The sequence below is a fragment of the Dendrobium catenatum genome, unplaced genomic scaffold (genome assembly GCF_001605985.2).
Source record: "Dendrobium catenatum unplaced genomic scaffold, ASM160598v2 fragScaff_scaffold_220, whole genome shotgun sequence".
Taxonomy (NCBI): Eukaryota; Viridiplantae; Streptophyta; class Magnoliopsida; order Asparagales; family Orchidaceae; genus Dendrobium; species Dendrobium catenatum.
The window spans coordinates 1134823-1152051 of record NW_021318682.1 but is presented as its reverse complement, the minus strand read 5'-3'; the positions used below and the strand labels follow the sequence as shown (position 1 = coordinate 1152051).

General features: G+C 34.1%; 1 protein-coding gene across 1 annotated transcript in view; it reads left to right on the top strand.

Moving 5' to 3' along the window:
* The window catches only part of LOC110099791 (putative G3BP-like protein), a 33403-nt gene extending 19261 nt beyond the window's left edge, over window positions 1-14142 (top strand). The window contains exons 4-9 of the mRNA XM_020827074.2: window positions 9904-10163; window positions 10279-10462; window positions 12831-12952; window positions 13037-13102; window positions 13429-13507; window positions 13742-14142. Of these exons, the coding sequence (XP_020682733.1) occupies window positions 9904-10163; window positions 10279-10462; window positions 12831-12952; window positions 13037-13102; window positions 13429-13507; window positions 13742-13887 (857 nt within the window). The 3' untranslated portion in view covers window positions 13888-14142. The remainder of the gene's footprint in view (window positions 1-9903; window positions 10164-10278; window positions 10463-12830; window positions 12953-13036; window positions 13103-13428; window positions 13508-13741) is intronic.
* Window positions 14143-17229: the final 3087 nt, after the last annotated feature.

Here is a 17229-nt window from a genome sequence, read left to right as displayed (position 1 = left end):
ATAGTGTGATTCGTAGTGAATCATACTACCGAGTTTAGGGAGACCTCAGCCAAATCCAAGTGTAGCTTCTCCATCTCCTCTTCTGTCTCCTCCTCATCTCCCTCAGCTTCCTCGTCATCGCAGACAATGAGAACCTAAAGAGTTCGGTCCTTGCACTGCGTGTACTTTTCATCGCTTCGGAAGCACAACCCCTTAGCCCTCTTCTCCTGCATCTCTTTCTCTGTCAGTCGCTTGAAGTTTCCTCCATTTCCTCCTCCTGTCTTCTCCTTGTTAGCCTCTTGATTCCCTCTTGTTGCAGGACCTTTAGGTGTGAGATGAGTAGTCGTCATCCTGTACGTGCCCCGGTGCTGCTACTCCTGGCTCCCTTCTCCAAATTCCTCTGATTTTCCACCAATTGGGCCAACTTCATGGCCTCCCCCAAGTCACGGGGCATCAACACCTTCACTGCGCTCGGATCTCCGCCTTCAACCCTTTTATGAAGTTCCCCTCCAATATTGTATCTGAGACTCGCTCCACCCTGCTAGCTAGGTGCTCAAACTGCTCCCGGTAATCTGCTACTTATCCCTCCTGTGTCAAAGCAAAGAATTGTTCATATAAGTCTCCTCCCCGATCGGTTTGAAAACGCTCTATTATGCAGGCTTTAAATTCCCTCTAGTTCATGATCGGCCTCCATTGGTCTCTCCACTGAAACCACGATAGGGCTTTCCCTTCCAAGCACAATCCCGTTGCTGTCAGCTTCTCCTCCGTCAACCTGTTGACGACAAAGTACCGCTCTACCTTGTAAATCCATCCATATGCATATTCTCCTTTGAAGATGGGCATCTTTAACTTTCTCACCTTCTGGTCATCACCATTTCCCCTGATTCTTCCATAACTTCCCCTTTTCGAAGTGCTCGGTCCACACCATGTGTTCCGCTCTTCCCTTGCTCTTCCATAGCCCAAACTCCCTTCGAAATCCCCCTTCTGTCTTCAAAATCAGCACCATGGCGGCCGTAGTATCCCTCTTGGCGCTCCCCATAACCTCCTCTTTATTCCCTCTGGATAGGCTCCAGATGGGGTCTTCTTCCTTCCCCTTCCACGATCTCCACCTCATCTTTCTCTCGACGGATTTCTGAATTCTTATTTTTTCCTTCCACCCCTTTGGCCACTGAAGCCGTTGTTTGATTTTGAATCTCTAACATTTTTTTCATCATATCTCGGAGGTCGGCGACTTTGTCCCTCCATGGAAGAAATCCTTTCCTCTTCCGTCGTTTTGATTTGATTCATCTCCCCTTCAAGTCTTTCCTCCAATGCATCCACTTTTTTGGTTGCCATCACAACCCGGCTTTTGTATATTCGCAAAAAAACAAGATTTTGGAGTAAAAAAACAGCAACTTCTTCCTTTTTGGGGCAAAAAATTGCTGCTGGAATTCGTCGAAAACAGCCCTCCACCGGTCCCAAGACTCGCTCTGACACCAATTTGATAGGAAATACTTGAGTTCGCAAGTAACCATAAGGGAATACTTGAGTTTGCAAGCAAACCGATCACAAATTGGAAGAAAACAGCGAGAAGATAGCAAAATCTGGGCAAAATCAGCCCTTAAACGATAGATTGCAATAAACGAGACAAAGCACAACACACATGAAAGCAAGATACAAGTGATCCCAATTCGAGGGGAGGATCGTCTCTCCCAAATCTCTAGACAAGAGAGTCTAGAGCCCAAGCACCAAAAAACCCTAATTCCCAATCAATCAAAACATAACCTCTCCCTAATCCGCTCATGCACTTTAATACAAACACTTTCCTAAACTGATTTCCCTCCCAAAACACTAGCCTCTCCCTCTCTATTCAATTTTGAACATCACAAAAATGGCCGGGCCCCACCTTGTTTGGCGGAAACAGAGAGGAGGCGGCTCTGTTCTACCTCCTGTAAGGGGCCGGCTGGGCCGGCTCAATGTGAACCGGCGTAACAAAATCTTACATACAAATTAAGAAAATAATCACAGCGTAATATTTGAAATGACAGAAAAATGAAATCAACATCATTTGTAGCCTTGGAGCTTATAATATCAAAATAAAAGTAAGCATTAAATGTCTAGTACAAAAACAAAATCATAAATTGTCTAGCTGATTATCCTACGAAAGAATCGAAGTATTGACACAAATTATCGGTTCAATAGTTAGAACTCCAAATAGAATGTTGAAAGCCTAAAAAATATTCAACAAAATAATGAAAATATGTTATAGGCTTATAGCTTAATCTTTCAAATAGTTTCCCAAACCCATATGAAAAAATTATAACTAAAACATTTACTCTATATCTTCTCCAAATCTCTTAATGTGTGGTTTGAACCTTTATTATCTTTTCCCAATATCTACAAACATATGCAAGTGATCATAATTAAAATTCTTTTAACAGAATAAGTGATTGATCAATTGGCTTTAAATATCATATTTGGATTAACTTCTTATAATACAAAATAAACAAGCAATAGAATTTTTAGATCTGGCATATGTAAAAAACTTATTAACTGTGAGATTTCTCGTTCATATGGCATTGAGATAAACTTTGGACAATCAAAGCCCAGTGCATATAAGCTCCTTTAATTCACGAACTGTGAGCAAATAAATATAATTCACGATTACGAAGCAACCGTTCAAATAGGATATTCTAATAATATTGCTTAGGTGTTTTAAACAGGAAAAAATAAAAAGTGCGCTAACATGCAAAACGAAGGTAGGATGACGAAGAAGATGAAGAAACAAACCTTCACGCAAAAACGAAGAAAGGGAAGGCCTCGTTTGATATAAGGGACTAAGATGCACGCGAAGACGAAGGAACGAACCTTCTAGTAGGCTTCATTGCTCGCGTCATCGAGCCACCTCGTCGACAAAGGATCTATCCCGTCGGCTTCTCTGCTTCGTCGGTTTCACTTGCTTTCTCGTGTGCTTCTCCTTCAACGACAACGAAGAAGACGAATGCCGCTTTCAAAAAATGGAAAAACCCTAGCTCTAAGGTCTGGTCACGGAAATGAGTAAGCCGCATAAATGAATAGGCAAATCGAGCGGGTTGTGGAAATGAATAGACAAATCGAGCCTATCTATCATTTTTTTTCATTTTTAAACAGGACACGAATCTCTGATACGTGTGTCATGCCAAATTTAAATACTATTTAAATTGGATATGACAAAGCTATGTCTGACACGCGTATTCGTGCCTATAAGAGGCGTATCTATATCCAACGTGTATACAACAAATACATTGCAAGCCATTTCATAGTTGTAAAGGGCTAGTTAAATAAATGATATTTTTGATCCCGCCTAATAATCTAATCAGAAGTATCTAATCACAAATAGTACAATGAGAAAAAGAAGTCATTACTTAAATAGTGTTAGAGAATTTTCTAATTTTAAAAATAAAATGCATTAAAGTTCAAATAAGGCAGCCAGAAAATGTATCTAGATTCAAAATGACATGTACTACACTTCCAATTCTCAAAATGCAAATTTAAAAATTCAACTATAATGGTTTCTTTTATTCACAGTACTATTTGTGATTAGATACTTCTGATTAGATTATTGAGAGTGATAAAAAATATCATTTATTTATCTTGTTCTTTACAACCATGAAATTGCTTTGTTGTTTATATTATCAAATATTTGTTGTCTACATTATAAAAATGTGGAAATATCACATTTTTATAGGAAAATGTTTGAAAGCAATTTTTATCCTTGATCATTTTATTTTCATTATGTTAGAATTATTTTTTTTGTCATCTGAGGTTTTTTTAGCAATAAGAGGATTTTATCTATTTAGCTAGCTGTTTTGTGGAATAGTTATTTTTTTGTTGATATGATTTTTATTTAAAAATATATATGATATGTTATGATTAGTTGACTTAATAAAAGGTTTTGGTCTTAAATTTTTGGTTTTATTTCTTTTGATTTAACATTTTTTATGCGTAGTTGATTTGATTCTATGATTCTTCACCCTCACATTGAATGTTGGGGGTTTACGTCTATCCATTTTTTTAATCAAATTTAATAGCATGTTCAGGGGCCATTTAGCTTTAAAAGTGATTTATATTGATAATCCATACTTTATATGTTTTATTTTCTTTGTTATTGAGTGTCTTGAACTAGAGTTAGGGCTATTGTGTGAGGTTTTAAGTTATTACCTATGCTGCATCGATTCGGATACAGCGACACGGATATGACACGATATGGATACGAGACACATTAATTTTAAAAATACAGGATACATGTATGGCGCGGACACGATATTATAATTTATAAATCATACATAAAAATTAAGAAAACAATCAATGCATAACATTTAAAATGAAAAAAAAAATGAAAGAAACATCATTTGTAGCCTACTAGCCTTGTATCTTATAATATCAAAATAAAATTAAGATTTAAATGTCTAGTACAACTACAAAACAAAAACATAAATTATATAGCACATGAAGTTTCAACTATTCAATAAAAGGAATGATAGGATTAATATCTTCAGTGGTTTATCTTTGAACTTTTATATTATCTTCAATAAATATCATAGCTTCCAATTCAGGCTCATTAAGTGAAAAATTAGCAATTTTTAATATTCTCATATCTTCAAGAGATTCAAATCCGTCTCCAGCAATATATCATATTCTATTATCTCCTTCCATGTAAGTTGTATTCAATGTTTAAAATTGCGTATTCGGGTATTGAGGCGTTTTTTATTCGTGAGGCGAGGCGTAAGCCTCAAGGCGTTTTGAGGCGTAAGCCTCAAAATCAAAAGATCGCGTAAACATAAAATAATAAATTTGTTATATACTAATGAGTGAATAATATAAAACATAAAAAATCATAAGATATAAAGTGAAATCAAAATATCTCAATAATAAGACTACATGAAATATAGTTCAACTCAAAATTCTATCTTTTCGGAATCCCAGTATTCTTTTCATTAACATATAATTCCGATTTCCAAAAATAAATAGCAATGACATATCACATAAGAACTCATAAGTTATCAGCACTGTCATCACTAAGGGGTTCTTCATTTGAATCATTATTATGGTGAACTGCTCTCTCCCCTTCCTCCTCTCCTATAGAGTCCAATGTCGGGCATTTACTTCAAGATTTATGTAAGTTTTAATACGTATAGCGTGAGGCGTAAGCCTCATGCTAGTGAGGCGAGGCGGGCCTCAATGCGGACCTCAACCAAGTTGAGGCGCAAGCCTCATAAAAAAAACTCGAGGCGTAAGCATCGAGGCATTTTTTACTTGACTTGCAGAAAGGCGGGCCTCAAGGCGAGCCTCATATTGCGCAATTTTAAACCATGGTTGTAGTTTTCCTTGATAAAAGTCGAAGTTTTTATACATATAAATTAAATCTTTACCCTGTTGTGGAGTAATTTTATTTTTCTTCATTGATTGGATAAAATAATGTGCTTCAATTTCTTTCACAATAAGATGAGGATGAAACTTGGCCAAGTAATTTCATGGTGATTATTTGAAGTAGATGTGCTGAAGCTCCATGTATCAACCACCACATTTTCAGATCAATTCTTCACCTATCACGCAAGGATTTTTGGTCACTAAAGTCCTCCAAATAATAAAAAAAAGGGAGATTTACATACATACCACTTAATACTATGCTATTTACATATTTAACACCTAAAACTCTAATATTACATACATACCACCCATAGTTCATTTTCATACCAAATATGAGTGGTAGAAATGAAATATATAAGTGGTAGGAAAGAAATTTAAGTGGTATATTTGATATTAAAATAATATAGGGTGGTATTCATGTAATATTAAAGTTTTAGGTGTTAGATATGTAAATGGGATGTTATAAAGTGGTATGTATGTAAATTTCCCTAAAAAAAATTAGCAAGCTCTATATTGATACTTCTCTTCTCATTTGAAAAATAACGCTTCAAACATGTTTCCTCATATTTGAAATTTCTAAATCTTTATATGGAGAAACTCGTTTAGAATCCTCTTGAAGTCATTCTTTATTTGAATATCTTCATATAATATTTAAATAAAATATTATTAGATAATTACTAAACAACAAATTGTGAATTAATAATAAAAATTGTTGAAATTTACTTGGGATTTAGTGAGTGTGCCAAGCAATGTAAAGGTGTATGACTTTTGCCCCATCTATATTCTAGAATAACATCAAAAAAACTTGAGTTTTCCTGAAGTGCATTTCTCTCATGTCTATATATAATTTCTTTTACCTTAGCTAGCATTGAATCTTATATATGATAAATAAGATGTAAACAAGACTTATCAGTATCAATGACTGTCAATATATCATAAATTTGATCAGTGAAATTTAAGATGTATTCAATATCATCCCACTATAAATTATCAAAAAATTTCTTTTAAATACATTGTCTTTCCAACATCATCTTTCTGATAACAAGACCATTTATCACTGATCACCATACCTTCAAGGGCATTTTTTTATTTTTTTTAATCTTCTCAACATCATTATAACTGAAGCAAGGATAAAGTAATTCTAAAGAAATGTCTTACAAAGGAACTTGAAATCAAAGATTGTGATTGACTAAATTTTTTTTCTTGGAATTGAAGTGGCCCACTCTAGCAAAGGAATTTATATTTCACAACAAAAATACATTAATGATCTTCTTAAGGAAACATATAAAGGAACTTGAAATCAAAAATTGTGATTGATTAAATTTTTTTCTTGGAATTGAAGTGTCCCACTCTAGCAAAGAATCTATATTTCGCAATAAAAAATACATTAATGATCTTCTTAAGGAAACGTATAAACTAGTTTGTAAACCGACAACCCCAGTAGAACCAAATCTCAAATTGGGGAAAGTTGAAGAAGATCCAAAAATACATTAATGTAAACCGACAACAACCCCAATGACAAGGAGAACTTTAACAAAGGGTAGGCTAACCGCAGATTAACCTAACAACAACTCATGATAGTCATTTTCTTTTCAGGTAATGAAGCATTCCTTCAGTCTGGTAAGCCTTGTGGAGGGCAGGTATTGCGCTCTATGCGATTGTCATCTAAGTAACTAGCTCAACTGCTCGTGTTTACAAAGCACATGGGAAAGCAGGCACGGAGTCCTCTTCCGCTGGTCGAGTAGACTGTCAGGTGGATGGGTAAGAGCGATAGGGTTAGACATTAGCCAGCCTGTCTATCTATGTCATACTTGGGATTCACTGACAACCAATTCAAAGTAGATCCTCTCTCCACTTCTTTCTTTCTATCTGTTATTCTATTGGTTGTGTGCGCGTTATCCCTGTGACATTGATAAGATTGGAGTTCATGTAGTTGGAATGCCTGAGACCCCTTTTTGCCTTGCTTCTCTGGCTATTGCTCCGGCTAAGGTTTCCGCTTTGACTCGCCTTCCTTATATTTCATATCTTCTCTTTCAATCTGGACTTGAATGTCTTCCGCATATGAAAGTCTTATTGTGTTTTGATTAAAAGTTTTCTTGGAATTGATTAAAGATTTTTCTTGGAATTGAAGTGGCCCACTCTAGCAAAGGAATCTATATTTCACAACAAAAATACATTAATGATCTTCTTAAGGAAACATATAAACTAGCTTGTAAACCGAAAACAGTAGAACCAAATCTCAAATTGGGGGAAGGTAAAGAAGATCCAAATGTAGATAAAGGAGCTTACCAGAGACTTGTGAGAAAATTGATCTACCTTTCCCACACCAGCCAGATATAGCATTTGGTGTAAGCATGGTCAACCAGTTCATGCAAAATTGAAAGTCGACTCACATGCAACATGTAAACATAATACTGCACTATTTTAAGGGAAACTTAGATAAAGGGATTCTCTTTAGAAGAGATTGTGGAATAATCACAGAAGCATATACTAATGCAGATTATGCAGGATCTAGGATTACTAATAGATAGATGATCAACCTCAGGATACTGCACATTCCTTGGAAGAAACCTTGTTACATGGAGAAGAAAGAAATAAAATGTCGTGACAAGATATAGTGCAAAAGCAGAATATAGAGCTATGGTCTTAGGAATATGTGAGCTACTGTGGATCAAGATAATTCTAGAAGACCTAAGGATCAAGTGGGACACATGAAGTTACAGTGTGACAACAAATCAACAATCAACATATCTCATAATTTGGTTCAACTTGATCGGACCAAGAACATAGAAGTGGATAGACATTTCATAAAGGAGAAATTAGACAGTGGTCTTATATGTATTTATCATGTCTCATCAAAAGACCAGCTTGCAGATATTCTTACTAAGAGACTCAATAACTCTACATTTCTAGGACTGATTACCAAGTTAGGAATGACGGATTTGTATTCTCCAGTTTGAGGGCGAGTGTTAAATCCTAGTTTTCCCCTGGCATTTTGATCCCATGTCTATGATGGGAATCCATGGGAGGCTCACCTATTAAATCCTAGGCATCCCTTGGCTTTTTGATCCCACGACTAAGATGAGAATTCATGGGTGGCTCACTTGGATCACGCTGATCTCCTTCCATATTTAGATGGCTGATTTAGGAAGGATTATATTAGAGCAATTATGCATTATTTTGTAATTATTTGTTTCTTTATTAACATATCTTGTATAGAATTATAAATAGTGGCAAATTTGTGCAATAAAATTAAGCCTTTTCGCTCTCCAATTCTCTGAATGTAACACTATTTCATCTTTATGAGTATAGTTGCTTCTTTATTTCCTATCTACGTTTGGGACTACCACAATTCTCATTTGTGTAATCCTCTCTGGGATTGTTGTCGCCTCCCATGAGAATTCTAATTTTCTTATTTGTATTCGATTTTGCTTATCTCGTCATTCTTTCTATTACTATCTCTTGCGAAAATTTTGAATTTTAGGTTTATCTCTGTGAACCGAGCAACCTTGGGAACCATATGAAGCATTCGAAGTTTATAAATAAATTTGCAAGGTTTGCAAGTTTTCAAATTTTTATTAAATAATTTTTTTTTCTTGTTTTCAAAATTATGTGTTTGTTGAATGTTGTAATTTTTTACTGAGTGCGGTATAACTGCGACTGTTTAGTTCTTTGGGATGTTATTTTCTTGTATTGGTGTAAGGCCTGAATTTTCTTCTATTTTGTTGAACTATTTCTATTATCTATTATTTTTAGATGTCTTATGATTGAATTGCCAGAGTTTTTTTTTATTCTGTTTAAGTTTGATAGAACTGGAGTTTTACTTGTGGAAAAATTTCAGTTGCTCATTGATTTTGTGTGGATTCATATTTTTCATATTTATGCGGGCATTTGTTGTTCATTTTTTTCATTTTATACGAGCATTATTTTTTGAGATTTAGCTCTTGTATTTCTAGTTCGCACTTAAAAGAAAGTAAGTGTTACATATTTAGTGGTCTTTGATAATAATAAAAAAAAAAACTTAGTGGTCTTTGATATATGAATCCTAATTTCCTATATGTGATCTGTTTTAAATGCGTCATTTTATTTGCATTAGGAAATCTAAACCTCAAACCATCCTATATCAGCTTATTGAACATGTTTAGTTTTGTTTTTCTTTTATATTCTTTACATGTTGTCCATATATACATTTGATTGCTGTTTTGCATGCTTCGTCTCTGTTAATCTTGGACATTGTTTATCTCACACCACTCATGTATGTCATTGTTTATCTTGGACTTGTGACCTGAACTAGAAAAGTTTCATCACCGCAAAATGGTACACGTGTATTTTTAATCAAACATCCTATGCATCCGATGGATCCTTGTATAATAATAGGTCTTTTGGGATAGCTTTCTTGGTGCCCAAATTTACTATAATTTTAGTTGTATAGACTATCTTAGTTTTATTGTAAATGCGTAGGCAGATTCATTTTATTTTGTTCTTCAAAACCTAGCTCTTCTACAGTAATTTTGAGTTTTAAATATTATATTGCAGTGCCCAGCTACACGCTTGAGGAAGATATTCCTACGGATTATTTGATCTCTTCGTCTCTGCCTGATGAAAATAATACGCTTGACAATTTCGGTGTTTCTGGAGAGCCAAATCAGGCCCCAGATCCTGAAGAAATAGTTGATGAAACTCCTGCAGAACTGCCTACTAGTTCATTCTCAAGTGTGCCAAAAGCTGCACAGGACCCACCTGCTCCTGTACAGGAGCCTGTTGGGGAGCCACCAAAGCATACGTATGCATCCATTGTATGTACAAGAAATTCTCCTATAAATTTCATTTTTGTATACTTTGCATCAAATCAAACTTTTTTTTTTCTCTTCAATCAAATACTCAATGTTGTAATGGAGTTAAATTCAACAGTTGCGAACTTCAAAAGCTCAAGCTGCACCACATTTAACTTCTATGAACAAGACGGGTCCTGTTATGGCAGAGTGGCATCATGCACCACAGGCAACTCAGCAACAGGTTCAACCCATTGTCCCTTATGTGCCAGATAAGTCCAGCTCTGAGGCGATGGATGAAGTATCTACTTTCGAAGATGAAGGTTAGACTTCTTAGAACTTTTGTTTAACTTTTTTATTTCTTTTTTTGTTGTTGATGTTGTTGTTTGCAGTTCTTTCAGTTCTTTTTATGCGGCTTATCTATCTGATAGCCTTGCTTTGCAGCATGACTGAGTACTAAATGCCTATTATCTGTTTATGCATATTTTATGCTTTCAAAATTTGTCGTCTAGAAATTACTGTGCATGAAATGTATATATATATATATATACATACATACATACACACTTTTTTTTTTCATAATTTTCTTGTTGTTTATTGTATTGCTTCGGATAACCTAGAGCTAGCTATGAACTATGGTTCTGTTTAGTATGTGTTTATACTCACATTAAGAAAAATGAGTTTTAGTTGTTTATTTGAAGTGCCGCATGTGTGTTATACGAGAAAAATGACTCACATTGTTCAATGTTTCAACTGAGATTAAATCGAGGGGTGAATCGTGACAGTTTAATAAATATTGAAATTATTTAATAATCGTTTAAATGGTGTAATATTTCTAATAGTGATGCAATTAAGTGATAAAAAGAAATAAAATCATGCAATATAAAACATAACAGAAAATAAGTTGAATTAATTAATGTAGTGAACTAATTTTCATTACAATTTCTATATTTCTATTATAGTTAGATCACCGATAAACTAATAAATTTTAATAAAATAAAAGTTTGGTACCATCAAAATGTATAATAAATAATATGAACTTCTCTTTTTGCTCTTAAGTATTAGTTGATCCTCAGCATCAATGTGTGGATACACAATCCCAGGGTGAGTGCTGTACAATTTTTTTGAAGATTTTGAACCATCTGATGAGCACCCTAGTCTTTAAAACCAAATACTAGTTCAACGCTTTGTTGTTAAATTTCTAGTCTTTCAAATTTTCTTCAGTTTTAAGGCAATCTAATATTTATTGGTGTGATATGACCGCCTAGAGGATTTGTTCATTGTTCAGTCAGTTTGATTGGTCAACCTAGTTCAATTTGTTAGAAATCAGGAAGTACCAAGAGAGAGAACCTAATTAGTAAAGTGTGAGGAGACAGTAATAGGGATGAATCCTATCAAATTTATTTTATTTAGTGATTCAATCCAATTAGACAGGGCATGAAACTCCTGTCCCTTGTAACGGCTAGATGATAAGACCAGGCCAATTATAATCCAAATTTTTTTATTTAGTTAAATTTTAAAAATTTCTGTCATATAATTTAAAGAAAAATTACAACAATTAAACAAAATAAAGGTGCAATGAATTTTAAGACATTAAACCAAAAAAAAAAAAGGTGAAATGAATTTTAAAATATTTCCATATATTTGAAAATTTTAGAAATAATCTAGAATTGCTTTTGTTGTTGATGTTTTGTGCTGATCAATATACATAAAATTTTCATTTATAGGATAGTACACCCATCCTCTCCTGTGATTGAGGGGGTCCCATCCAATGTTTAAAATTGCGTATTCGGGTATTGAGGCGTTTTTCATTCGTGAGGCGAGGCGTAAGCCGCAAGGCGTTTTGAGGCGTAAGCCTCAAAATCAAAAGATTGCGTAAACATAAAATGATAAATTTTTTATATACTAATGAGTGAATAATATAAAACATAAAAAAACATAAGATATGAAGTGAAATCAAAATATCCCAATAATAAGACAACATGAAATATAGTTAAACTCAAAATTCTATCTTTCCCAAATCCCATTATTCTTTTCATTAACATATAATTCCAATTTCCAAAAATAAATAGCAATGACATATCACATAAGAACTCACAAGTCATCAGCACTGTCATCACTAAGGGGTTCTTCATTTGAATCATCATTATGATGAACTGCTCTCTCCCCTTCCTCCTCTCTTATAGAGTCCAATGTCGTCCATTTACTTCAAGATTTATGTAAGTTTTAATATAGCCTCATGCCAGTGAGGCGAGGCAGGCCTCAAAGCAGGCCTCAACCCAGTTGAGGCGCAAGCCTCATAAAAAAAACTCGAGGCGTTTTTTACTGGAATTGCGCAAAGGTGGGCCTCAAGGCGAGCCTCATATTGCGCAATTTTAAACCATGGTCCCATCTGTTTCAATATATAAGGTCTTCTAGTCATCCCTTTGCAACCACAGGGACGTGAAGGTAAAAATTTGGATTAGGATAGGTTTTTATTGCACTCATATCGGGCTATTTGCTAAATAGAAAACAAAACATGAGTATACAAATATGATGATGACAAGTTTGTCCAATTAATCTAGTTCACAAAAATAAAGCAGCCTTAATCCAATTAGTATTGAGTTCTTTATCGAAGATATTGGTTCAATTACAACCCTATGCGTGTCCTCTCCCCATCAATTGATGATCTTGAGACTTCTTGTTCTGCAGGTGATTCAAAATCTGTTTATGTTGGAAACCTTCCATCAAGTATTTCAGCATCTGACCTTGAGCAAGAGTTCAGTAACTTTGGTAGAATAAAGCCTGATGGTGTTACTATCAGGAGTCGCAAGGTAATTTGACAAAGTTTGGTCCTAAATGCATCAATAATCTAGTTTTATGAATCGCTAATTTACTTTTGCACTTTTTTTATGTAGGAGGCTGGTTTTTTCTATGCATTTATCGAATTTGAAGATGCTTTTGGCGTTCAGAATGCCTTGAAGGTTTATTTCGTTGCTCTTGTTTCTACTTATTAGCTTTGCATAGCAGCAGGGGGTCTTATTTAAGACAAATTCTTTTGCAATCTGATTATTCGCTTCGGCTTTAGATGTCCAAGATTCATTTTCTATCAATGACAAAGTTAATAAAAACTCATGGATTTGGTTTATAAATTGTTCTGCTTACATTGCTCAACTTTCAGAACCTGTTTTTTTTTTTTTTTTTTGCCTGATAAATCAATGAAAGCACTGAATATCCGAACAAAAGATAGCTGAGTTTATTTACAGTTCATTGCAATTACAGCTTTCAGAAAAGCTCTGTTATTTTGTAGGCTTCTCCGGTTCAGTTGCATGGGAGGTTGATTCATGTGGAGGGTAGGAGGCCTAACAGCGGCGCATCTCGAGGAGGAAGTAAGTGTTTTGAGCTTCTTTTGGGACGACTTTCTTATTGCTTTTTAAAGCAACTTCTTAGTACAAAAATTAAATTTTTTGTACTAGGAAGCTACTTTAAGAAGTAGAAAGAAAGCCATCCCAAACAAAATCTTAATTTCTTAAATTTCCTTTCCTCACTTTCTTCTAAATTCAAAGTCAACTATTTGACTTTTCTTATTTCTCAAGTAAAATACTAACTATCTTAATGCTTAGGAAGGGGCAGAGGAAGGGGAGGCCATATTTCAGAGGCCTCAAGAGGTCGGTTTGGTGGCCGGTCTTTTGACAATGACAGGCCAAAGGGCAACGGTTATCTCCAGCGAGCGCCACGCCATGATAATAGGGGAATACAAGAGAGATGAATGGAACGGCTTTAGCTTGACATATTTCAATAACACTATATGTTGTACTTTCTTTCACTTCACTGTTACATCTTCCTACGCCAAGTTCTGGGTGGGCTGTGTAAGTTTTGTTTTCTCTTCAGTAGTGTTGTAGGCATCCTCATCATCATATTATTGAAATTATCCTAATTATTTATGCTTGTTATTTGCGTGTTCTTCATAACCTTAAACAATATTGGGAGTTTATAAAGATCCAATGCTCTATGTTTTTTTTTTTTTGTCAACTTTTTAATTGTGTGGGGCTCTTTTTCAAAGTTATAGATGAATGAATGTAAATAAAATTTAATGAAGGTTAAAATGTATATAAAATCACTGATTTTCCTATTGATGAATACTTGTTTCTAGCAAAGAGTTTGTTAATTGATTAATATAATATTTCCATAATTATTTGGTAGAAAATCATTTATATATTTAATAATGGTGTTGCTTGTATGCATTAGCTTTTAAGGTTTACTTTTCAGTAATATTTAAGTTCTTTGTTTGAATCTAGAGGTAAAAGTTTGAATCGGATTCGATTTGAAAATTAGGAATGAGTTTTGTTGCATATAGGATTTAAATACACAAATTTAATGTTCGGAATAGTTTTTTTATTGCCTTATAAAGTAATTTTTTAGTATAAAATATTTTAGGTCAATATATTTTTAAATTAAAAACCTGAATTATCATTTTCACCCCTTCAAAAGTCAAGTTAGTTCTCTAGCTCAAATTGTGAAGCAAGTCATGATAAATAGAAGAAATCAATGTAGGATCTATCTATCTATCTAATGTGGACATAAATGATGGTGAAATTGTAGTTGCTGGTTGGATGTGTAGTCAAATTGTAGAAGTTGATACTTGGATTATTATTAGGATGGATTGGACAATGAGCTCAAACAAGTGCTTGGCATCAAATCTCCTTGCATTCATCTTTGAACTAAAATCTCATGTGCAATGGATAATGATGTGTTTGAGTTGGTTCTAACAAATTGGGATCTTTATAGTGTGGTTGAGTTTGGTCAATGTCTAACAAATGTCACATACTATTTTTGAAAACTCACTAAACATTTATTCTATGTTGTTGAGGTGGTTTGGTTTAATACCTTAACTGTAGCACCCATTTCATGGATCAATGTACTTGAAGGTGGTTTTGTCATGCATCGTTGCGACTTCTTGTAGTGGGATACATATGGAGTAATTAAGGCAAATAAAGAGATTTTTTTTGTGGATTAATGATGTTGTTGGGATTGAAGAGATTGATTTCATTGATGATGGCAACATTTGTGAGCGATTTGAAATGATGTTCTTCTTTTCTTCGAACCCCAAAACGATTATGTGCTATGAATGGCTATAGATTTAAGGACGAGAACAATATGATCTATTAAATTTGGGAGAAACAAGATGCGAAGATGAGGTTCCCTCTCTTTATAAGGATTTATTTGTGGACATTACCATTGCTGCAATTGGAGAGCTTGAGGTCAGTGTGGTTATGAAGGACGAAGTTGGTCTTAGTGTGAGAGGTGACGATTGATGGAGATGATATCGTTTTTATGAGATCTTTCCATTTGAATAGATCATTGATGGAGACTTAAATGGGCATTGAAGGATGATGGGTGGAGATCATTGATCGTTGTGTATATTGACTTCTAGAATTTGCCCATGTGAAGGCATTTTACTAGATAACGTGCTTTTTTAGCCTTTATAATTTTGTAAATGAGAATGTCAATCGATTGCTTTCCACTGCATTATAGAAGTGCGAGAGTTAAGAGATGTTTTCCTTATTGTAGAAATAACAAAAAATTTGTTAGTAGATCTATATAAGATCTTGAAGTGGTAGAGGGGAATCAGGAATAACACCAATTAAATGATTGGGAGCATAAGTGAGGTGCTTGTTCTTGAAGGATCTACAAATATGGAATTGTGTCATGAATAATAATGTAATTATGCTCAGATTGCTAATAAATGACGACAATCACAATGTTAGGAATCATGATTTAGAGATAGTGATGATATATATTGTGATTCATCAATTGATAAGGCACGATGCACATGATCTAGTTGAGAAGTTTTGAAGGAGCCATGTTGACCAAACAAGCACTTGATAACAAGGTTTAAAGAGAGACCCTTAATATGAACTGTTGCTTGGCACATCGAAATAAAATGAATAGGAGATGAATGACAGATTTTGAGATGCTAACAATCATACAAATAATGAAATAACAATGGAGGATTACTTCAATTTATTTTTTGATGTCTAATACTCCTAAATGGAGAGCATATATAGGCTTTTAAGGACTCAAGAGCAATAATTGATAAAACCTCTTCTAGAAGCTCGCACATAGTTTTTGCTTAGTGGACAAATGATTGCCTTACAAAATCTAAGAATTAATAAAATAAATAATTATGCTTTTCTTGTTTTTTTGCTAACCCTTATTATACCATCAACCGTAGTCCTCACCTATAATAAGAGGTAAGGATTGAATGTGGGCACATCTTGTTATATGATCTTATTATGTACTTTTCTAGTCATCTATCCTAAAAAAATTTTCAGTCTTCTCTGAAAAATCTTATAATTCTCGATGAAACAAAGATTATCTTTGATCGATATTCTTTCTCCTTTTCCTATAACTTTTTAAAACTCGGTCCAAACTTATAGTAAGATCTCAATTTGACTACATAGTTAATATTGAATCCAATATCCTCAAATATATGACTAATGTGAATGATGCCAATGATCATGAATGGAGTTTCAAATGTAAATATGAACTGTCCCTTAATGAACCCGAAACCAATAATAACTCATCTATAACATGTGAACAAGGCATGTAACATGTTATATGATGATTATTAACCCATTTTTAGTTATCGTATTCATTAGCATCAACACAAAATATTTTACAGGAGTTATGATAACTTTATATTCATGTAGATTAGTTTGAGTTGATTCCAAAAATTGATGGGCTTCCGTTTGGCATTCCTAACTCCTATTAGTTTTCTTAACTCCTGTTGGTTTTCCTTTTTTAAGTAGTGAAATATCATATTGTTGTTATCTCTTAATCGATCATGATGCAATCCTAAGCATGAGATCATCTCTATTTATTAATTATTACATGCAATAATCATTGGAGGTTATCACTTAATCGATCATGATTTAGGGCTGATTCACATCTAACCCCTTGGCAGGTTTAATAATTTTTTTTACTCATCTTTCCTATCAAAAGAGAGGGATATGATGGGATGTTGGGAGGTACAGTTGTGAAACCCTCCTTTATTTTATGCATAATAGGATAACTAGTATCTAATGTTCTATTAATTATAAATTATATA